The sequence below is a fragment of the Lycorma delicatula genome, chromosome 3, assembly GCF_047948215.1.
Source record: "Lycorma delicatula isolate Av1 chromosome 3, ASM4794821v1, whole genome shotgun sequence".
In the NCBI taxonomy this organism is placed as follows: domain Eukaryota; kingdom Metazoa; phylum Arthropoda; class Insecta; order Hemiptera; family Fulgoridae; genus Lycorma; species Lycorma delicatula.
Window position 1 is genome coordinate 36,605,770 of NC_134457.1, and position 24,988 is coordinate 36,630,757.

Below are 24,988 nucleotides of genomic sequence, written 5' to 3' on the forward strand. Positions count from 1 at the left end.
TTGTAAGAAGATACAATTCGTATGCTAAACGTGTGAACCCTTTTTTCACATGCAACCATTGTCGTATTGAGTAAATTTGAAATTTTTCTTCACTTTAACGTGGAAATATTTTTTAGCCCGGTGGAATCTACCTCCGCTTAAATTTTCTAACTCATTCATTTTATAGAAGATTTTGAGGATAAAAGATTTGGAGGGGTACATCAAATTTCATAAAAAATTATAATAATCATCCTTAAGATACAATTCTTATAGAAAAAAAAACAACACAAAATGGTGAAAAGAGGGGAAAATGAAGCGAGATAGGTAATTTGTTCACTTGGAATTTTTCTTTTTTGCCACTCAGCTTTCTGGATTGGGTCCCGTTCCATGTTCGTAGCAGCCCCGTAAGCTTCATGTAAGCAGCCCCGTTCCATGTTCGTGACGTGTGAATTGAGGTGTAGTTTTGTACTGACTCAGGTCGATGATACATAAAATGAAGCGAGATAGGTAATTTGTTCACTTGGAATTTTTCTTTTTATGCCACTCAGCTTTCTGGATTGGGCCCCGTTCCATGTTCGTAGCAGCCCCGTAAGCTTCATGTAAGCAGCCCTGTTCCATGTTCGTGACGTGTGAATTGAGGTGTAGTTTTGTACTGACTCAGGTCGATGATACATACATCAGGTCGATCATAAAAGTCTTAAAGGTAGTTAGTTATTTGTATACAGATTTGAGTACTAGATCGTGGATACCGGTGTTCTTTAGTGGTTGGGTTTCAATTAACCACACATCTCAGGAATGGTCAAATTGAGACTGTACAAGACTATCACTTCATTTACACTCATACATATCATCCTCTGAAGTAATACCTGAACGGTAATTCCCGGAGGCTAAACAGGAAAAGAAAGAAAAAAGGTCGATCATATATCAAACAGGTTGTCAATTGAAACAGAAACATTAAAAAAGAGTACCGGTATCCATGATCTAGTATTCAAATCCGAATAAAAGCAATTACCTTCAATAAAGAACTCTCAATTTCGAAATAAAATGATTTATGATGACGAGTTTTATGACTAGACCACCCCGCCGACTGGTCTGCCAAATGGTGATTTTATTTTTACGATCCGTTAATGTTTTGGAATCCATTAAATTTTTTAGCCTAATTACAGTTTGGTGATCGGTATTGTAAATCTTAGGATCATTCAGGGCGATTGAACCTCAACCATTAATGTTGGATTTAAATTCACATAAGAATTATTATATTTAGCTTTTACCTTTATTTTTCAAGTAAAAACTGTATAAAAGATGAATAAGGCAAGGAAGTAGTTGAGTATATGCAATGACTAAAAGGAAAAGCGTAATAGTCGGCTGAGTTTTATCTCCATCTCAAATGTGCCCCTTGTTGCTACAAACTCAGAAGGAAAGAAATGTGCTTATATTAAGTGCAGTTATAGAAATTAGAAAGAAATTTTTTTATGTTTCGTGAAGTATGAAAAGCTTAATAGAACAGCCTAAAAGGTCAAAAATAAAGTCGTTTGAACTGTGCCTGTAAAAAATTTTTGAAATTAATTGAATAGTTAAAAATGATATTTTGAGAAAAAGTAAAGAAAAAGTAAATTAGTAAATCTGTAGCAAATTGGTATGCTGAGTCAAATATGAATGCACCAGAAGTTGTTTTTCTTCATGGAATGATTATAGAAGGTTATGTTGAGCGAATATTACACATTTAAATTACATTTATACGATATATAGAGAGTAAAATGTTTACCTAGTTCTTAAAAAGTACTAAAGGTACTGAACCAGACAAACGGTCACAAAAATTCTCTAACATAAATTGAAGCTGGGCATCGTACAACTGGTGACCAGCTACGATTTTAACATCACCTGACTGTTGAAAATGTAACAGTCTATGTGAATACACAATAATATTAAGTTTTTTTTCTTATTAGTGATTCAAAACTTATGAATTTTAAATAAAAAGCACCTAAAAAATGGTTCTTAATTTTTCATTTAATTGTATACATTAATGTGTTATGTAATATTAATTGTTTAAATATAAGTCTGTAGTAATTATGAATTAGTGTATAATTAAAAGAAAAAAGTATAGTAATCTTTATTTTTTTTCTTTGCGTGTTAAACCAGTGTTACAATGAAATTACGTACATATTCAGCGGTGAGATGTTCCTTTAATAAATAATAAAAAAGAAATTACCTGAGTTAATAAAAAATAAAAATAAAAAATCTATTCTCGGGTAATGAATGTAAAGTGTGACGTGGGAAAAATTGATACCGCTATTATAACCTTAGGTCAATGTTTCTTCTTCATTTGAATGATTTATTACTTTTACCCTAAATTCTTCATTCTTTTATGCTTTCTCCATTTCTTTCTTTTATTTTCGTTTCTTTTTTGTTATATTATACTTTAATTAACGTGGTAAAGTATGTGTCGATTAAAATACAAAGCGTTAATAAAATATGATAACCCTTAAATAATTTTTCAATGGTTAAAACATATAAAAATGAAATTTACTTATTGCTCCTACCCCAAAATGATCTAATTATTTTATCAGATCATCAACCTCCAAACTGTTATGAAAGGAAGACAATTCTCCCCCTCCCCTAAATTAGTGAAAAGGATAGTGTTGTGACATATTATTTTAAACAGCATTGAAAAACAAAAATTTTGACTTGAGGCTACGAAAACCCTAACCTTAATTTTTCCCAGGTAGTTTCAAAAATGGTCTACAGATAGCGCGGTCTCATACCGCAAAAGTGCAAACATATAATCTTATGAAAATAGATGCAAACATATAACATTAATTTTAATGTTATGTTAAAAACGTACAAAATAAGTTTTAAGGGTTTTAAGGTTTGTTTTTAAGATTGTTTTTTCTAGTGTTCCATTGTGAGCAGTTATTTAAGAGGTACTGTAAAATACTTTTGAAACTAGCTTGTTTTTTTATTGTTTTACCTCCAGAACGACCGTTAGGTATGTTTCAGAGGATAATGTTGTAGCGTGTGTGAAAATTCCATGCCTGACCGGGACTCGAACCCGGGACCTCCGGATGAAAGACCGAAACTCTACCACTCGCGCCACGGAGGCCAGTTTTTGAAACTAGCTGTAGAAATATTAATCACCACAATTTTGGTTAGGATTGTCGTAGCCCAGTTTTTTATTTCATTTGTTTAAGATGACGACAAATCCTATATTTTCCGTTTGGTTCCCTGCTCCATGTGAACCCTTAGGGGTATTGTGGTGGTTTCATGCTAAAAAAAAAAAAAAAATAGATGGTTTTGAGGTAAGAAAAGTTATTTAAGAATTCCCATAATTCATTAATATTCTGAGTATCAAACGACTAACAAAAAAAGAAAAAAATAACTTTTTAGGCTGATTACAATACGAGATACAACTAACATTATCCAGTTGTAATACTTATAATGTTATATTATTCATCGATAAAAAGGATCTAAGAATTGAATTAGTATATTTATATTTTTAACTCATTAAATACCCGTTTTTCATATAGACAAGCATAGAATTTTTAAGCTTAGGAGTCCTCATTTTAATTCCTTAGAAATTTTAATTCAGATTAATAAATAAATCTGTTATTCTGATCGATATATGACAGATAACACATTAAATAAATCACATCAGAAGCAGATAGATATGTTACTCCAAACGTAAAAAGAAGATCTGACTCAGCATTTGTTAAGATGAACCAAGGGAAACCATAGTAAAAGCTTGATCAGAATAGCATCACAAAATAAACAATCTATTACTAATTAAAAAATAGATATGATTAAAATCCATTTATTGTAAACTAATGAAATAATGTTAAGATAATACATGAAGATACAAATTATCAAAAATAACTAGAAAATAATTCGCGGTTGAGAAGGGGTTAATAATTATTAAAGCATTTATTTATGTGCATGTTGAACGGAAAATTCAGGTTTATTATACTTTTTAATTGGTATTTAAAAATTCGACGAGTAATATGAGTAATATGAGTAGTATTCGGTAATTTAATAAAAATGACAACGGATGCATAATAAGGCTTTTTTCGTAAACAAAGGATTATATTGAATTACACAAAAAGTTCTGTTGTCTGATTTAAAAGAATTGGATATTGATATTTTTTTTAAATAAATAACTATCCTTTTTTAAAACAAATATTGCACATTCATAAATATAAACGCCAGGATAAGTTAACATACTTAATTTTCTAAATATAAGTTTACATGATTCATATTTACGAGTCCAGATAATGATCTTATAGCCCATTTTTATGTCTTAGAAGATATTTATGACTTTTTGAGGAAGACCCCAAGAGAGGATATATTTCAAAGGGGAATATACGTTAGCGTAATAAAAATATAATAATAAATAATATATATTATAATTATATAATATATTTAATAATAAATAGTGATGATAAGCATTTAAAATTAGATTCAGTGAGCATTATAGAGCATTTGAAAGTAATATAGAAATACCTGTAATGAAGCCTGTAATTCTAAAAACAATTCTAAATTACCTATAAATTCTAAAATACCTCTTCTATAAACAATAAACATTATGTTTAAATATTAAAAATAGTATTCTTGCTATAAAAATAAAATAATGATCCTGTTTAATTAATACAAGCAGAGAAACATTATGTTTATAGATTTAAAAAAAAAAACTCCTAAATCATCAATCTCAATTTCAAAAGGACAGACAGGATATAGTTGTCGAACTGATAAACTTCATCAGCCACAAAAAAAATTAGTCATTTTCAAACCACAGTGAAACGTTCAAAGGAACAATCCATAAGGACTCACAGTTACTCCGTTATTGTATTGACTGATTGGGTTGTTTTTTAAAAAAATATATACTTAACATTTTGTTTAATAGTTAGATAATAATGTCTGATGAATGAATGCTTATTTTAGTAGCTAAAAATTAGTAAGTAAGGTAAGGGTCAGGGTGAGGACTTCCACATCGGGTGCAGGCCGATAATGATGCTGCTGAACAGATAAGCAAGGATATTTCTGCGAAAGTCGAGGGCACCAGTATGGCTCTGACAGGGAAGGATGGTAGGAGTGTCCGCATCCTTATTAAGGAGGTGGATGTACTCACCACTCAAGATGAGTTCATTATGGAGTTTCGGAAAATCATGGGAGAGTCAGTGTTGATCAAAATTATGTCCATGCGACCGGCCTATGGTACGACGCAGGTGGTCACTGTGGCTGTGCCACCCATCCTGGAGGATAAATTATTGGTTGATGGATGTATCCATATTGTATGGGTGGCTTGTCGGGTTATGAGACGTTCATTTGACGACCTTTGTTTCCACTACTGGAAGCCGCGAACAGTGCTAATTTGTGTACCAGGCTAGATCGTAGTGGCCACTGTTTCACCTGTGTTGAGGCCGGTCATCTACGAAAGGGCTGCCGGCGAGAGGCTTGGTGTTCTTCCTATCGGTTGCAAGGACATGCACCCGTGGGTAGGAAATGCAAGGCTTTACCTATGACATGAAGAAGCGGCACCTGCTCGGTGCTGATGGGTGTCTGTGAGGGACAGCCCCGTCCAGGAGGGGTGGATGGCTCCGGCGTCCACCATCAATGATTAGACGGGGACCCCGCAGAGCATCTGGGGTAGGTAATGTAAGAGCGTAGTCCTGGTGGGGATCCTCTTGCGGGCTCCCTATTAAAGGCAGGGCATTAAGACCGGAGTCCCAGTGAGGGACCGCTTTGGAGTCCTCTCATTAGAGGTGAGGCATGTTCTGCAAGACCAAGTCCGGGCTACCTGGGCGTGACCTTGTGTTCTGACAAGGTAGTTTGTTGAGGCGAAGGCACCCCGCCCCTAGAGCTGAGTTATGCTTAGTTGCTTGTTCTCGCTCCGGGGAGCGGGTAAATGAAGGTGAACAAAAAACAAAAAAGAAAAATTAGTAAGGTAAAAATATTTTCAGCATATATTTTAATTTTACACTATTTACATTTTTTGAAAGTTTAGATACAGGATGAGCATCTTTTAAGATATAAAATTAGATGATGTTGAATGTGATTATTTACTCTTTATTTTAATTGTTACTATTATTATCCATGTATAAGTTTGGTTTTATAGAGGCTAGATGTTTTACATCACATCAGGGTTACATACAGGTGTTTAAAAACTATGAAGCCAAACTTTGTGTAAGTTGCTTTTGGTGTAAAAATTAGAAAAAAAAATCAAAAGAAATATCCAAAACACTTGTTTCTCATTTACACACTACTTCTCTGTATATTCTTTGTAGAAATTCAAATTTCAAAATGATTGAGCGTTTAGTGAAATTTGTTATATAAATTTAAAATCTGACTTTTTTACATTGTAAATAAATGTACATAGTAAGCTAACTTTTGTTATTATTTGTTGTTTAAGACCATCCTCAACAAGTAATCACCAGGAAACTCTTTGGAGGAAGTGGAACAATGTATAAATATTCTATTTTTAAGTCATAAATAAATCTATCTGCTAATTTTTAAAATACATATATGTATTTTATGTATATATATATATATATATATATATATACATATGTGTTATCCCTAATATGTACATACTATCTGTTCAACTAGTGAACAATAAGCAACCCCCTGTGGCTCAATGAGATGAGGGTGTTATGTACGATGTGTAAATGAGGTGTATTCTTGTATTGACTCAGGCTGACCATACATGAGTCTGTAATTAATTAAACCCCAACCGTCAAAGTACACCAGTATCCACTGTGTAATATTCTAATCCAAAATAGCCCACCAGGCTAGTCTAGTGGTTAACTCATTGCAAATCTGTTGTTTAACTCACGATTTTCAATGTCGAAGATTCTGAGGTTCAAATACTAGTATAGTTGCTTTTATACAGATTTGAATACTAGACAGTGAATACTGATATTCTTTGATGCTTGGGTTTCAATTAATCACACGTGTCAGGAATGGTCAGCTTGAGTCTGTGTAAGAAGTTTTTTTACAACGGAGTTGGGGAAATCTCTAACAGACTTCACACAGATGGTAATGTTGGACTCTCACCGACAAAAACTCTTTCCTCTCAACAAGACGAGAAGACCGGATCCGCCATAAGCACATTATCTGGTCAGAATCGCAGGACCGCCTGTCAGAAAGGGGGTGGCAAAGAACACAGCGGAGTCCACGAGTACCAAAACGGAACCCATACATCCGCGTCCAGGCCTAACTCTGCCTGGTCTAACCTTTTTCTTTCTTTTTCTGTTTAGCCTCCGAAACCACCGTAAAGTATTACTTCAGAGAATGACATATATAAATGTTAATGAAGTGTAGTCTAACCTAACCGACCACTTTTTTTTTCTCGATGAGTCGGAAAAAAACCAATTACGTATCCCCCTCAACATAAATGGGGAAGTGTCGGACTCACACTTGTTTTTGCTAGATGTTAAGAACCTATGTGTTCCCACACCCTACCAACTAAAACTCCTGTCTCATCCGAAGCCGGATCAGCATTTAAGCACTTACTCAGCTCCGGGGGTCCCTGCCTCTAACCACCAAGGAGGAGCCGCAGGAGGCTCGGCTATACCGTTTCTAGCCACCAACCAATGGTCGGGTCTTGTGGGAGTCCTACCGCTTCATCGCCACCGCCCATCTAGGCAAGCCCAGTCGAACAACTCCACAGAGGGCTGTCCCAATCCCCCCTAGAACCTTTCTCTTTTATTTGTATTTGGTGTTAATCTTCACCCCAGTTTCCAGCTTCATCTTTCTTAGTCTTTAGTATGGTAGAACATACGAGTGCTACTCACGGGTACCTGATGTTAGCAGAAAATGAACCAATATGCGTACAATGCAAGTGCCACTTGACTATGCGCCACATCCTTGTGAATTGGATACGTTCCGCGGCCTTGCGTCGTAAATTTAAATTGGCCAGAAATTTTTGTCAAATCCTGAGCAATAATAAAGAAATTTGGACCAGGTAGTTTTATTTCTCCAAAGGATTAGTATTTTACATACTTTTTAATAATACTTGTAAAATTTTATTTTTTGTACGGTAGTTATATATTTTTTATTTAACATTTTAGTTTAAGTTTTTTTATTTTATCTTTGTTTTCAGTGTTTTAATTTGAGTTTAAATTTTTTTTTAAAGTTCTACTTTCAGTTCCTATTTTTTTGTCTTATTATTTTTTATATTTTATTTTTATATTCCATATTTTTGTTTTCCGGGCGGTGATACACGAAACTTTTTTCGCCCAGAAAAAAAAATTATGTCAGCGGTTAACTTTGACACCTCTCACTGAGCTCGTCCTCTTAGCATATATTCAACAGTATTTTCTGGTGTCAGCCACCCCAGCTCATAAAGATAACTATTCTTATCCCACCTATGACAGTTGTAAAAGGTATGTTCAACTGTATCTTCTAATCCGCAGTATTGACAGTCAGTGTCCTTCTTCTTTTAAACTTAAACAGGTAAGAGGAAAAGCTCCGTGTCCTGACAACAATCATATAAGCCAATAAGTCGGTTCACCATGTTTCCTTCTAATCCATCAGCTCTTATTCGTCCCATCCCATTGTATCTGCCATTCCCTCAGCAGTTGTTCCTTGGTCATTGATTTGGGGATCCCTCAGTTGTCTAGCCCTTAATGTCACTGTGGGAATCCCAGCTATAACTTCAACTGCAGGTCTGGATATAGTTTGATATGTGGTTTGTATCTGCAACCACCGTTGTGCTGACCTGCAAACATTCCTCAGTTCAGCAAGCTCAGCCGACCCCCAGTAGATCCTTTCAGCCCGGGTTGGCCTCCTGACGAAAACTCCTGTGGACTCATAGACCTTCGTGACCGCCTCTACAAGGACATCCGGCTTCATCACATTCTCCTTGTCTAACCTGGCCGCGATTAATTCATGGAATTTAATGCAACCATCTAAGAATCCGCCACCCGGTTGCCGTTGCTGCCCACCAAGAACGCTGCATACACATCGAACAAGATAATGCAGTGATCTCTTAGAGAGATCTCATCTGTGATCTCCCAAAAGCTGATCCTCACAGTATGGCCAACACTAATGAGAATCTGATCAATCCATTATACAAGATTACACCTCATTTACATGTTCTACCTGTCATCCTCATCTCATTGAGCCATGGGAGGGGTTCACTTCTTTTAACAGATTGCAATGTATACATTAGGAAAAAAAATGTAGAAATTTGGCTCACCTTTTTTGAGTGATGCACTATCAAACATATTAAATGCTGCAGTACATAAAAAAGTGCATTTTAACCAACAAACAGGTGCATATTAGTCTGTGTTTAGATTAAGTATGATTTGTAGAAAATAACTAAAATTTTATGATACAAATTTAATGTATTTCATCAGTACATTGTTTAATAATTTCATATCAGTGTAATTATTCATGTTATATAATATAGGCTATTAAATAATTGTCTTGTTTTGTTTTCAGAAGTGCAATATGACGTAGTATATCCAAAGGTTGAAACTAAAAACCAGTATGGCAGACGACTGAAGCGTAGCACTGTGGGTTTTGCTCCTGAAAGATTATTGGCACTGGATGCTGCAAGTCTTGGTAGGAAATTCCGACTACGTTTGATACCCTCTCGTAATTTCCTTGACACAAATTTTGTTGTAGTGAACCGATGGAAGAATCACTCAGTTTATTTACCACAAAATATTATTGAGCGTGACTGTTTTTATACTAGCCTGCCACCAAATCGTGCTGCAATCACAACTTGTGGTGGAATGGTAAGCCTATTGATATTAGATTAAGCTCATTGCTTTGTAATTATTTTTTTATTTTTCTCCTCTGATCTTTGACCAGTTTGATGTAGTTCTTTGTAACTTCCTCTTCTGTTCTAATATTTTGATCTCAAAATATTTAATAAATCTTTCATCTTCTATTATCCACTCAATATATTTTCCTGACTTTTTCTTTCTGATTTTTTGTCTGAGTTCAGCATTTTATGGTCATGTTTTCATTAATTATTATTTTAATTTAAATAAAATGAAGTTTACAAACACTGACAGATAGGGCATTAATAATTCCTTCAGTAGATCTTGCTTGTTACACTTATCATTTCATCAACATGCTGCTGTAAGCTTGGAGTACATACTATTTTTTTCCAGAATATTGTTTAGCTTCAACATTGAAGACATTAACCATGGAAACATTTCTTTCTACTTGTCTTCATACACATCCTTCCATTTTTTATTTGAAAATGTTTATATACACCTAATGATTAAACAAAGTGTACTAACAAAAATCTACCAGCATAATGTTGTTCAACAGTAAAACAGCTTTCTAAAGCTGCAGTAAAGATTAAAAGAGGACCAATATAAATATCAAACAACAACAAATTATTGTTTGCAATAACCAGTTTTGGTTACTATCTCTGTGAGTAATGAATGATATTCACTATTTCACTGCACAGCCTGTTCCTATGGTGGATAACGTAAAGGTGTCATTTATTTGGTTGAATATCTCCTGCATTTTAGTTAGTTCCAGTGTTGTATTTTGAAGAATATTCAGCTTGTGAAAAAGGCAACAAAGATCACAACTTACACTCTCCTTAATGTACCAGATTTATGAGTGATGCTAGGTGCCTTATCTAATTTGATTATAACAGTTTACATGCAGCTTTGGTAATCTTTTAACCATTATTTAATGAACATTTAAAGAAACAAAGGCATATATATTTAAAGAAATTAAATTAATTTTTTTAGGATTCCTTACAATATAATAAATCATATTTATTTATACTGTAGTATCAACAGGTTGATACCCATAAAAGTCTCTATAATGGATGATACTGAATTTTTTAGCATGTGGAAATGTCATGCCTGACTAGAATTTAAACTCAGAACCTCCAGATGAAAGGCAGAGAAGCAATCACTCCGGCACAGAGATCGGTGTGGATATCACAGTTTGAGTAGAGATTATAGCTAGAGATATAGAATTTTATGAGGGATTCATTAATGGAATCTTTATAATTAGCTGAAGCTAATTATTGGGAATATTTGAATCAATTGCTTGAGACATCACACACATCCAAAAATTTTTAGGAGGCAAAAAAATACTGCTGTTATTTTTTTTCAATATCTTTTTTTTTAATAACAACTCTTTTTGTATAAAAAAAACTGATTATTTATTTTATTTCATATGTATTCAATAATGTTTAATTTTACATAAATTTAAATGAATACATAATTATATGAATACGTACTGCTTTTCAAACAAATGAATATAGCTGGGTAATAAGTAAACACATTAAGCGCTAGAACTATAAGTTCGGATTGGTTACAAATGGGTTAAATGTATAAAGATTAGTAACTGTAAAAATGTAATGTTATAAATCCAGACTTTACATCAGTGCAAAACACAGTAAATAGTAAGGAATGATTTGAGTACAATGAAGTGGCATAAAGACACTGGTTTACTGCTCATCATCATCTGCATATTTATCTAGCCAAATTAAAGTGGTAGCATTTTAAAAATTAAAATCAATTGCTACAATTAACTATAAAACTAAATATTGTTATTAGAGAAAAATACATAAGCATCTTATAAATCTATTGGATTAGCAAGATTTACTTCTAGATATAACTGATCAGTATCTACAAGTTGGTTGCATAAATGTAGCTTACATATTTTAGAATCACTAAATGAAATTGATAAAAAATATTTTTTTAAATATTTGGGGGAATGTCATATGCCATAAAATTATATTTTTGTAATGTTGATTTTTCTTTTTCTGATTCTTTACTTTTTAATTAATTTTTTTTTTCCAGAGAGGTCTTATCACAACTTCAACAAACGAATATTTTTTAATAAATCCACTGCCGCATCACATTCACAAAAGATCAGTGAATATTCCTCATTTAATTGTGAAGAAATTATTTCCTACTAACTATTATAATAATTCATTGATCAATGATATTAGGTGGCAACAAAATCATAAACATTATGAGACTGATTTCAAAAGTGATAATAGTTTAAGTCTAAATTTGTATAATATAAACAGTGAACCCAAAAAAGACAATTTGAATAATAGTCTTGATAATAATAAAAATATTTTAGGTTCAATTTTTATTGATGATGCTCAAAATAGACAATTTTTTAAAATGTTTAATAATGACGATAATAATACGTTAATTAATAGCAGTAATCTTAATGTTAAGTGTAATATTAGTGAACAGTCATGGGATGTGCAAAGTGATCTCAGTGATTTAAATTTAATAAGAGATTATTACGGAAGTAAATGTTTATTATTAAATGATAAATTAAAAAGTAAAACACTCAGGGATAAGTTGGTAAAAAATATAGATATAAGGAGAAATAGAAGAAGGATAAAACGAACTGTTAGTGATTCTGATACACCAATCCATGTTGAGACAGCTGTTTTCGTTGATAGAGATCTAGTTCGTCATATGGTTAACAATTTTCCAACTGATACTGAACGTGAACTTGTCAGATTTGTACTTGCCATGGTTAATGCTGTAAGTATTGTTAAATATATTTACTTTACATTTATTGTACTCATTCTAGCTTGTTTAGATGTAACCATAGTTATCTCTTGTGTATCTTAAAGTGAACCCTACTAGTACAGACAACAGACACCTGTGATTTGTAACATTTTAATAACATTTAATATGAACTAGTAAAATTATAAAGAATATTCCAGACCTTTCTCATTTTATTCCCATGACCTGAAATTGAGCAATTGTATATTGTTCATTATTGTGATAGACAATTTTGTAAAATTAGTTTTTATTATGCTGATAAAAACTGATTTTATAAAACTGTTTTTGTCTGAAACTTTATATCAAAATAATGAACAATATACAACTGCTCAATTTCAAAAGAATATATTGGAGAGGCAGAAGTTGATAATAGAACTGCTGGTGGTATCCAACACCTTCTTGAATATGAAAAGCTCAGTATAGTAACTAAAATAGCTGTCTTTAATTCCACATATGTTCCTACTTTACTGTATTCCAGTGAGACTTGGAACTTGTAAGAGAGGAGCAGAAGTAAACTACAGGCTCAAGAAATGAGATATCTCAGAACAATGTTGTGTAAAACTAGACAAGATCGTATTAGAAATAATAACATAAGAGTGATGGAAAATAAATAAAGCCCATTATCCAGAGGGCAAAAGAAGATCAATTAAGATGGCTGGGACATGTCTTGAGAACAAGCGAAGATACGTTCCCCAGAAAGGTCTGTGAATGCAAGACAGATGGAAGGAAAGGTTAGAGTAAACCAAGAAATGGTGGAAGGATTAGGTTAGGGATGGTTTTGTGAGATAGGGAGGGAGGCTGGAGATGAATGAGGCAGATGGCTTTGACCAGAATGCACATCTCTCATAACTCAGCACCTGGTGGTAGAAGAGAATACAAATAAAAAAAAAAGAAGAAGGAAGTTCTCTTCTATTTATCAAAATAGCATAATTGTATCCTAAGTTTATGTTTACTTGTAGAATTTTCAGTTTATCAAGAAAGCTGGAATTATCCAGGAATTTCAACAAATAACTATGAATATTTTCAAGTATGAAGACTTAATTCTTTTACTCAGTTACAGTATTAGTATTAATCAAATTATTGAAAAGTATTAATTTAACAATAAATATTGTGGGAAGCAAAGTTGCTAATTATATTATGATGAGATACCAAGATAAATAAATCAAAGGAAGCAAAAACATAAACAGCCTGCAAAAAATATAATTATTACTGATACAATATTGTTTGTTAGTGTGTATAATAGTATAATTAATATATTATTAAAAATGAAATCCACCTTATCAGCAAATTAAGTGTGACTCGAGATCTTTTGGTTTATTTCAAAACCATCATCAGGAGTTAAAATATTATAATTAAGTTAAAAAATTAAAATAATTTCAAAGGTTAAAATACTTATAAAACCATGACTGTTTGCATTCTAACAGTATACTCATATTGTAATATAATTAATATCTCTGTCATATTATATCCCAGTTACAGTAAAATTCCAAATAAAATAAATAGGCATTATTTTGTTATTTTAAAATTAATAAATGAGTTTATTTTAAATAATTTATTACTCTGTAATGCATAAAAAGGTTTAACTTACTTTTTGATATTCCTAATAGGATACTGTTAAAACTTTGTGAACTATTATATTAATAATAATGTTGTTTGTGGATGACCAGGTGCTTCTGGTCAATTCAGAGGCAGATTTGCAATTAGCAATGTTTAGGTTACATTCTATAATAAGCCGATAAAATTTGGAGTTATCTACTAAGAAGACAAAGAGGCTTCATAGGCGAGGTACCCATGCATATAAAGATAGTGATAAATAATGAGATAGAACAAGTAACTGCATTTGATGATCTGGGTTATCATCTGTCTTTTTTAAATCAGAAAATGCTAACAATAAATTGCATGGATTTCAGAAGTTGTTTGGTAACATGAAAAGGACTCTTTGCCCTCAAAGTAAGGAAGAAAATAGTTATTAAATTTTACAAAACTATGGTGATACTTGGAAAACTATTGATTCTGATTCTTGGACTCTTACTTCACATCAAAGTCAAAGAATTAAATCTACAGAAATGAGATTTTTGTTTAGTGTTGGGTGTTTCATTGGAAGATTATAGCAGTAGGTGTGCAATACGTCAGCAATTAGAAGTTGACAGTATTGGAAGCATGATTGCAAAAGGTAAGCAGGAGTGGATGAGTCATATAGACAGGATGGATAGAAATAGGGTTCCAAATATTATGTAGGATTATAGTATGAGAAAAATAGGACAGCCAAGGAAGAGGTGGAGGGTGCAATTGTGAGACTTGTGAGATTGAGTGGTTCAATCCATGGCAATGGAACAGGCTGTACGGCCTATCCATAACATTCATGATGATGATAATAAACAAGACATATTTTAATCTAATACTCTTGGTTGACATTTAAATTAGCTTCTAAAGTACAGAATAATTCACATTTTTTAACCCTTATAATGGCTTACAGCCTTTTTTATAATATAATCACAAATATCATTAAAATTACAATAAATCAATTGGCAAATAGTAGTGAAGGTCTATCACAAACAAACAATAGGTCTATCTATTAACAAACTTCAATAATAACAAAACATCTAATTTGAATGAAACGTTCAACATAGAATAATGCATTATGAAGAAAAAATTCTGTTCTCATTTTTGGTGTTAACTGTTTATATACCTACTACATTATGAACAAATTATTTCTACTTATACTTAATACAACATATAAAATACAAATGAGATTTTCCTAGAAATGATAAAATTGTAAAATCAGCAATAGTGTCCTATTGAATTATGGGTTTGCTTATAACATAAAGTGAAATTAAGTAATGGGTTAATTTTCATTCTTGCTAAAGATACACAAATTTGAATTTATGTTACTTCTTTGAAATCTTTATCATTGTATGTCAAAAAATGGTGCTGTTTCTTTAAATAAGTTAAGTCTTTATTATCTTGATATTACAATTACTTTTATTGTAATTGTAAATGTATTCATATGTATAACATTATTAACTTTATGTAAATTTATTGTATTAATAAATGTAATATCATGTAATGAGACTTGTTGAGTCCTTGAGACTTGTAATAGACTCACAGAAGATTGGATGCTGACTTGAATAGGACTATATGAGGACTGTCTGAATGAAGTGAGGAGCTTGCTTAAATACTGTGTACGGAGCCATTGAATCATCAGAAGCCGAGTGCATCTGTAAGGAGCTGTGTGAACTGTACAGAGCCACTGAATCCTCAGGAGCCGAATGTGAATCCGACTGAAGCTGAAAATCTTTAAATTTTAACAGTCCTAATTTAAATGAAAATTAATGTATCTCATTAATAGTGAATTTTAAATAACATGAATGCATCCTAATTCTACACAGTCATATCAGCCATGAGAAATAAGTGTGGGAATTGTAATGTATCTCAAAAAAAAAACACATTTTATAAATTTCTTTCATTTTATCATCCAATAAAAATTAATCAAATTCATTGAAAGTTATCTTCTTTCTTAAAAAATTTTATTAAGTGAATTTACAGTATATTTTATTTATTTAGTTGCATTTGGAATTTCATGTAAAAATTTCTTAAGTTTTTTTCAATTCTTTTAAATTTGAACATGCAGGACAATTTCATTATGGGGCTGCCTATGAAAAAGGAATAAAATACTTTTATTTATAAATTTTGAGCTTGGTGTTAAAAAAAGTTTTTCTCTATAATTTTGTTATTGAAAATAAATCAAAATGCTCTACTGATATTTATCATTAATGATTATAATTTTTAGAGCAACAATGTCAGTTGACTATTTAATAGTATTTAATAAGTTTGGCTGTACTTGACTGATTCATTAATAACAATTTCACTGTGTAAGTTTTGAAGTGATTTGTCTGTTTATTACCTTAACTGGATTAATTTATAAAATTAGCAAAAAATAATATATTAGTGAAATTTTTTTATAAATTCTTGAGAGTCAAAATAATGATTTCAATTTCAGAGTAACTTCCATTGAAAAAGTGGTATGTTCACTTGGACAAATAGTCAAATACTATTGCTACAAGAAACAAAGATTTTAATTTCTTGTGCAACAAGAAATTAATATCTCTGTTTTGGATAACATTATTTAATTATAAAGAATAAGATCTTTTATCAGTTTTCTTCACCATATTTAATGACTAACCAAGACATTATGATAATAATATACTATAATTATATAGTAATATATTACATATAATAATATAATTCACACCTATACTTTTTATCATATATTTTATGAGCTCATAGTTTTGGCCTATGAAGTGTACTACCTTAAACTTGTGTATAAGTTTCAACTTGTAGTGTAAACTTTAAGGGTACTTGCATATCTACCCATGGAGAATTTTTGTGCTCATTATTAAGTAATTTAGAAAATCTCTAGTAAAGATGGTGTTGTCATCAGCTGGAACAAACATATTAATCTAAAACTAGACTACAACTAAGATACTAAAAAAAAAAAAAAAAAAAAAAAATTACAGCCTAATATCTTGGCTAAATTACCACTAAAAACTCACTTAAAACTAATCATAAAAAATATAAAATTTAACTTAGTTAACTAGTGTAACTTATAGTTATATAGTTGTAAGTCTAAAAATATTTTACAACAAAACAATAAGAAATATTTTATTTAATTAATAACAAAAATTCCATTAATTTGTTAATTAAGGTAAAATTCTTATTCACGTAATCTGGCTATGAAATTTGTGAATTACAAGTGTTTAGTGTTTTTTAAAAATAATTAACTAAAATTATTATTATTGAAATTATTCTATAATCATAATTTAATTTTACAGGTTCAGCTATTATATCATGATCCATCATTAGGACATGCTATTAGTTTTGTAATGAAACGATTGGAAATACTGCATGCAGATCCTCCAGGATTAGTTAGATCACATGATATTGATCGGTTTTTAGGGAATTTTTGTTCATGGCAAGGAATAGAAAATCCCCCAGGAGACTCTGACCCATTACACTGGGATCATGCACTGATACTTACTGGACTTGATCTTTATGTACTGAGCAAAAATGGAAAATTAAGCAGCCAAGTTGTTGGTGAGATTTGTTATCAAATTAAATTAAATTATGAATTTAATGTATCTTTTTCTTGCAACATTAGTTTCTTAAACCAGATTCATACTGTTGGTTTTTAAATCAGTTTTTGAATAGTATGCACTGTCAGTTTTGAATAGTATAGTAAATATAATTCTATATTTCTTTCTGTTATGTGCAAATCTTTTAAATTGAGCACATATACTTTACAGTCAGATCTCTCTTATGTCCTCAGATTTCAGCCTTGTATATTTTAATTTTTAACTTTTCTAGATTCACTTTTTTTCTACCAAATAATTAGTCCAGTATTCTTTAATGTATGGCCAACAAATGTTTTATACAATAGCTTTTAATACATTTCTTTCTTTGACAATTTGTCTTAAAATTTCTTTCTTTGAGATATATCAAACAAACATCCTCACATAACACCACTTTTTTAAAAGTTTTTCTTGAGGGTCATGATTTAGGTGGTAATCTTCATACCTTACTTATTACTTTACAATATCTAGATCATCTCAGGGATTGCATCCTGGAGATTGTAATCGTGAAACTGGCTTTTGTTGATCATTACAGCAGTCTCTTCTAATTTAAAATTTAGTCAAAAATTATAATTATGAGTGCCCTGTTATAACCGCTTCTTGATTACAATTTGGTTTTTACTTTTTATTACTCATGTGCATGTGAGGATGACATATTCAACATCTTGCATTACTTTGTATAAGATAATAATGCTATATACAATTAAAAAATGATTGAATCAGTTTTCAAAAATAACGTATCATACTTTTCATCTCATGTTTTTGTTTAATACTGGATAAACACAGATTTATAAAAAGAGAAAATGTCTGATGATTTTTTGTCTGATTAAGAATTTTTTAAATCCTGCCATCAGAAATAATATAATTTCTTTTTTATCTGTCTTTTTTTGTTACTTTGTTACCTTTGTTACTTTAATGTAAATATTTTTACATAAATCAGAAAAAATAAATTATGAAATAAACTTATTCTTTTAGCTAATAAAATGATTTACTATATAATAAATCATCGTTAAGATTGTTATTTATATTCAATTTCTTACTCATACGATGTTATTTCTTGTAGGTCTTGCTCCTGTTGCTGGTATGTGTACTTTGACAAGCAGCTGCACTGTAAATGAAGGTCGTCATTTTGAGAGTGTTTATGTTGTAGCTCATGAGATTGGACATAAGTATGTTATTTCATAAAATAATTCATTATTTTCCAATTATAAAGCTGAAATTATAAATTTCTGTTTTATAATTTCAGGTGTTTTATAGAAATTAACTGTGTTAATAAATAAACAAATACATTGCTTTACACATTATTTATAATTGCACAAGAGATTTATTTTGTAATCATCTGTTTTATTTTGAAGATGTAATTTCATATATTTTTGCAGAGATAATTGGAATAATTTATATATCTGTGCATTATTGCAAACTTTCCTATTTTTCTTAATGAACATTTTCAAAATCAGTAAAACATTCCTATTTTCCTAAATTGATACATTTAGATTTTTAAGATTTTTTTTAGAAGATGAAAGTTTATTTTTTTTGGATTGGAAAATTAACTTTCACCAATTCTGTAGTACATGATAGGTAGATAGGTAGGTTTCATATAATTTATTTTTCAAAATCATAATTGTATCAAAGTGTAAGTTAAGAGGCTGAAGACAGAAGATAACATACAATTGCTGTGCTCAAAATAAAAGAAAAGTTAGGACTGATGTGTTATTTTAGTATTTTTTTTGTGTGTTTAATTACAATGTATTATTACACATATTATTATATGAAAGATATAATGCAATTATTATTTTAAAGGAAATATTATAATTAAAAAATATTGTTTTATTATTAAAAACACTTACAATAAAAGATTAGACTTTTATGTAAATGTAGATTACCATTAAAAATGTTACATATTGGCAATGCGTTAATACAGTTGTTTCACATGATTAAATTACTTTAAAAAAATTTAATATAAGTCTTTCTTGTCAAGGGTGACTTCATTGATTTAACATAAATTTAAATTTGTATTAGAAGAATAATGGCAGTTAAAGTAGAAGTAAATTATATTGAAATGAAGATTCTTCTTCCACCTCCCAAAAACCTAGAAGATGAGTAAGGAATGATACCATAGCTCCTTAACAAGACCAAAGATTTTTCACACCGCCATTCACTGGAAAAATTAAAAATTATCATGACTTTCTTTTGGGATAAATGAGAAGTAATCTTGGAGGACATATAACTAGGAAGGAACAATCATTACTGCAATGTATGCAGATTTCACCATATGCAGAATCACTTGCACCGTACAATGAAATGCAAATAACATGTACTTTTGTTTCAATATATATTTTGTTATGATATAATAACATTCATCTCCATTCTGCCCATTCAACTGTTGCAACCATTTCAGATCTGTCTATTCAGTACTCCATATGCATTGCATTTGCCACATCTCATTCACAATAATCTTCACTTCTTTGTACTGCACAAAGAGAGTGGGAGGTAAACAAACTTGAAGAGAAGGAGATAAACTTTTCATGTTTGTCAAAGAGGCAGTACTGAGCAGCTATTCTATCAGCAAAAATCATTCCATGAACTTCAAAGCATTGAAGTACTTGAGTTGTTCATCATGGATATTACAAAGAAAAATGATGTGAGACTGCAGTTTGTATTAAAACAATTTGAGATAAAAATATTTAAGGTGTTCATTTGACTCTCCCTTAATATATATTTCTTAATATCTATTGAAATGTTGCATTTCCATGAACGTCTGTTAGGTGAAGGCATTCACAGTTCAAAGGGAGTGTAGTTAAGTTAAAAGAAATAATTCAGATACAGATTTTAAGTAAAACACTAAGTGTTCTGTAACTGAACATTAATACAAATAATTTTTAGTTTAGGAATGCGACATGATGGCCCTATGGCAGACAACAATTGTGATCCAGCTAGTTACTTAATGTCTCCTACATTAGGAAGTGGAAAGATTACTTGGTCTCCATGTAGTCGTCGATACTTGGAACAGTTTTTACGGTAATTATCATCATTTATCTCATTGTTATATTTTTTCTTTAAAACCATGTATTTTCTGTTTTTTAGGTTGATTTTATACTCTTATAATAGATTTAAAACTATTGTATTAAAAACAAAATGTGAATTTTAATTTTTGATTATATCAGATTTATTTTAGTTCTCTTGATTTTTCATGAAAAAGCTGCCATTGAATGTATGAATGAATGAAATAATTTTATCATGTAGGATCACTACAGCTGTGGAAGCTGTGCATAAAACTATAGCTTTAGGAAAACTGTGATAAAAATAACTTTCTACTGCAAAGATTTAAAATAAATAAAAGAAAATCATTATTTTTCATTGTTCTCTTGTATAAATATGCAGGTATTACTCAAAGACAGATTTCTTTTAAGGGCACTCATAACCGGTAAGGAGTAAAAAAACTGTTTTTGGAATTTTTCTTACTTTATTTCTCACTATTTTCTGAATCATTTGATATATGATTCGTAACTGTTTGTTAACAAATAATTTTTTTTTATAATTTTTAAAACAATTTGTGTCAGCTGTTTTTTAAACAACAATGCTCAAATTTCCCAGTAAGACTGGCAAATCTACTTACTAGTAAAAACTGTTCTTACGCACACAAAACTTCTCTTCTAATGTCTATTCTTCAAGCTACAAAGCCAGTATTTTGAAGTTTATCTAATGAAGATTCATTGAAAAAATGTCTTCATGGACAGTCTCTCAACCACATAATTTGGAACCAGTTGCCAAAAATATTTTTGTGGGAAAGGAAACACTTGAGTTTGGAGTACATGATGCAGTGTCAACATTTAATAATTGAAACATTAGCAAGCGTGAAGTTCTGCAGCATCTTGGAATCAATTTGGGTCTTCATACTGTAAAAATTTAAAAAAAGATTGACAAGGAATGGATAACCAAGGTTGAAAAACAGTTTAAGAAATGTAGAAAAAAGCAAGACAGACAAGCAGAAATAAAAAGCTAAAGCTAGAAGATCAGGAAGCTAACACTTATGATCCAGATTATGAAGCTGGGCAGTTTTAAAAGAAGTAACTTAAAAGAACTTGTTTATATAATTTTTAAATCTCGTTTTTCAAAAATCATATTTTTCTATATTTATGAACCAATCTTAGAAACCATTGAAGATAACAACTGGAATTTTTTTGTCATTATTTTGTAGGTATATATCTTTCAATATATCTAGAATTATGAAGATATATGAACAATTATCCATTAAAAAAATAGAAATTCCTAAAAAATTGAAAAAGGTTATTATTATTAATTTATATTTCATTAGGGAAATGGTTTATAGTTATAACCTACTTAGAATACAAACTATGCAGAAAAAATTTGAAGCCTGTAGTATTAATAGTTCCTGAGATAATGGGTCTTCAACAGTGGTGGATTTCTAAGTAGGCTAGCTAGACTATGCCTACAGTGGCAAATTTTTGATGGAAGTAATTGGCCGCACAGCAGTAGTGCCAGCTGGTCATTCAGCCTACAGGTGGCACATTTGTAATTCCACCTCTGGTCTTCAATATAGCTAAAATTAACATAGCAAAGAATAGTCGGTTACTATTGCCAGCTGCTGCATTTGCCTAACTGCTGTCAACAACTCACTCCCTTTCCCCTGCTTCTCTTATCTTACTGCCACTTCCACTGTTTACATATAGTGATGAAGGTGAAGGCATTCACCATAAACCCACTGCATTATAATAAACCATTTATAGTAATTACCAGTACTCTGTACATGGTTTGATTACTGTTGACTTTCAGTTTTAAAAATGAATGCTTTGTTAAAAATACTAATTTTCATAGTATTAGAAAAAATTATAACTAATAATCTGTAAATTTTTAAGAATAAACTTGTTAATTTTATGATGAAATAAGTGATTATTTACAATAATAACACTCATTTTTATGAAAATATTCAAGTTACCAACATCACATTGAATAGGAAAATGCAGGTGGCAAATATTTGTTAAAAAATAGGTTCATCTGGTTCGAAGGGTAGAAAACAAGGGGAAAACCATGAAAATCATAAGGGGACACTAGAGCAAACTTCATTTAGTTACCATTTACCATTCAACTCTGTTCTTTAACAAATTCTTGAGTCATATTAATTTTACCTGGCTACTCTTTTTCAGTATACTAAAATTTATAACGTTCACTTAGCTGTAGCCTCTGTTTTAATGAAGGAACTGAAGGAAAACTGAGTTAATATAATAATTATATGAAACCCCATGAAAGATAAAAACTTTGTCTTGGCCAGTTTTCCTTAGGATTGTTTTCTATGGAATTTTGGGTACTATAGTACTTATTTTTCGCAGGAATTTACCCATTATTAAACACAAATAATAAGTTGCTTTCTACATTATTTTCTGTTTATTAACTGCCCTTCAATGAAGTAATGCTTCCAAGAGTTATAGAATGGTAATTGCTGTGACTTTGCAGAAATAAATAAAAAAATTGTAAAACTGATGAATAGTATAGATATATTTTAAAAACATAAAGTCTGGCAAAAATGAGAACAGACTGGTTTGTTTTTCATGATTAAGAACAAAATTGCTTCAAATTATACTCTGATTTAAAAAAAGATTAGAGAAAATATGCTTTTAATATGCCTATATAACTTTGCCATTTTTTTTCTGTTTCTTTTTTCTTCAGTGTCTGAAATTGAAGCAGTGCGTGATTTTTTGGTTGATTATGCTTTCATAATATAAAATCTAATTTTTTGATTAGTAGTTTATTTATGCCATTTGCGTTGTATAGCTTGTTTAATTAATGAATTTTTTAATTAGTCTTGAATAATTGGATGAACATTTTTTAAAAAATTCAAGTGAATTTATAACTCATTATTTTTCACATCACTTTTTGGATTTTCACATTCTTAATTTTATAAAGACATATTTTAGTTAGAATATTATCCTTTAAAATAAATTGCGAGTGAAACAAATAATTTATAAGTTTTTCTCAAAGATATTGCAAGTTTTTAAAAGTAAATGTTATATGTTTGTAAAGACAGGCAGTCAGTTCAGTTGTGTTGCTATTATTCATACTTATATCGTGGCTTACATTTATATCTGTAAGATTATCAGATGAAATGATTATTTAAATTTTCTGTTTTATACGTATATTATCTATCATAAGACTTGAATTATACTTGTTCCTTTAAAACTTATTTAATTGGATTTAAATTATTGACCTAATAAATTAACAAAATTTTTTCAAAATTATTTTTAATTAAAATGAAAGATCGAAGATTAGATTACCAATTACTAAAGATTACAATTTTCTTATAATAACAAACTTTAAAATAAATTATAGCCTTGAAAGAAGGTATTTTGTTCTTTAAAACAAATATTTTTTGGTATAAAATTTAATTTTATTCACTTACTATGCACTTTTTTTAAGTGATATTACATAATTAAAATTTTTTAAGCTTTTCGTTATTTAACTTTCCTTTTTAGTACTCCTCAATCTCGTTGTTTAATGGATCATAGCAGCCCATCCAACCAGTTAGATCATGGAGGTAATGGAGCATTGCCAGGAGAACGGTTCAATGCTGACCAACAGTGTAAGTTTATTATTTACTTGATAAATTTTATATCATTTATTTTAATTACCTTTATATTTATGATATCTAATAAGCTGTTTTTATATTATATAATGTAAGAAAATATAACACACTGTTTACACTGGCAGTCCATGTCTCCACCGCAACTAAAATATAGCATTATACTACAACCCAGAGTAATAATACTATTCAAGAAAGACAAAATACAACAGCGCATGTAGCGTGATGAATGCTGTTATTACATTCATTAATTTTTTGAAAGAAACTAGCAATTTGATAAAAATCAACAGGCTCTTAATCAAGAAAAGTCCCTAGTCATCATCAGTCCCTAGTCAAGAAAAGAAGTCCCTGAGTTGGTCCATAAGCAAAGTCCTTGTATTCCTCAGAGTTTAGAAAACTCAGGTGAGGACAGATTGCTGAACCAAAGAAGAGGTATAAGGAATCAAGGAATATCAACACAAACATATGCTAAAGGCACACACACACACACACACACACACACACACACACACACACACACACACACACACACACACACACACACACACACACACACACACACACACACACACACACACACACACACACACACACACACACACACACACACATGCATGCACATGCACACATACACATACACGTCATGTACATGAGTGGGCAGTATGATTAATGTATCTCTTTTCCATTTTTATCTGCCTTAACAATATTTTTATTTATGAATTTATTTTTTATCAGATTTTTTTTATTTACTTAATTTTAATTTTTTTTTATATTTT

The 24,988-nt window shown here is 30.6% G+C and overlaps 1 protein-coding gene across 4 annotated transcripts in view; it reads left to right on the forward strand.

Annotated features, from left to right (window-relative positions):
• Nucleotides 1-24,988, forward strand: part of LOC142321503 (A disintegrin and metalloproteinase with thrombospondin motifs adt-2-like) — a 181,510-nt gene that overhangs the window by 109,542 nt on the left and 46,980 nt on the right. For all 4 annotated transcript variants that reach the window (XM_075359638.1, XM_075359636.1, XM_075359635.1 and 1 more), the window contains exons 3-8: nucleotides 9,415-9,713; nucleotides 11,757-12,464; nucleotides 17,321-17,582; nucleotides 18,681-18,786; nucleotides 20,501-20,635; nucleotides 24,106-24,212. In XM_075359638.1, coding sequence (XP_075215753.1) covers nucleotides 9,415-9,713; nucleotides 11,757-12,464; nucleotides 17,321-17,582; nucleotides 18,681-18,786; nucleotides 20,501-20,635; nucleotides 24,106-24,212 — 1,617 coding nt within the window. The remainder of the gene's footprint in view (nucleotides 1-9,414; nucleotides 9,714-11,756; nucleotides 12,465-17,320; nucleotides 17,583-18,680; nucleotides 18,787-20,500; nucleotides 20,636-24,105; nucleotides 24,213-24,988) is intronic.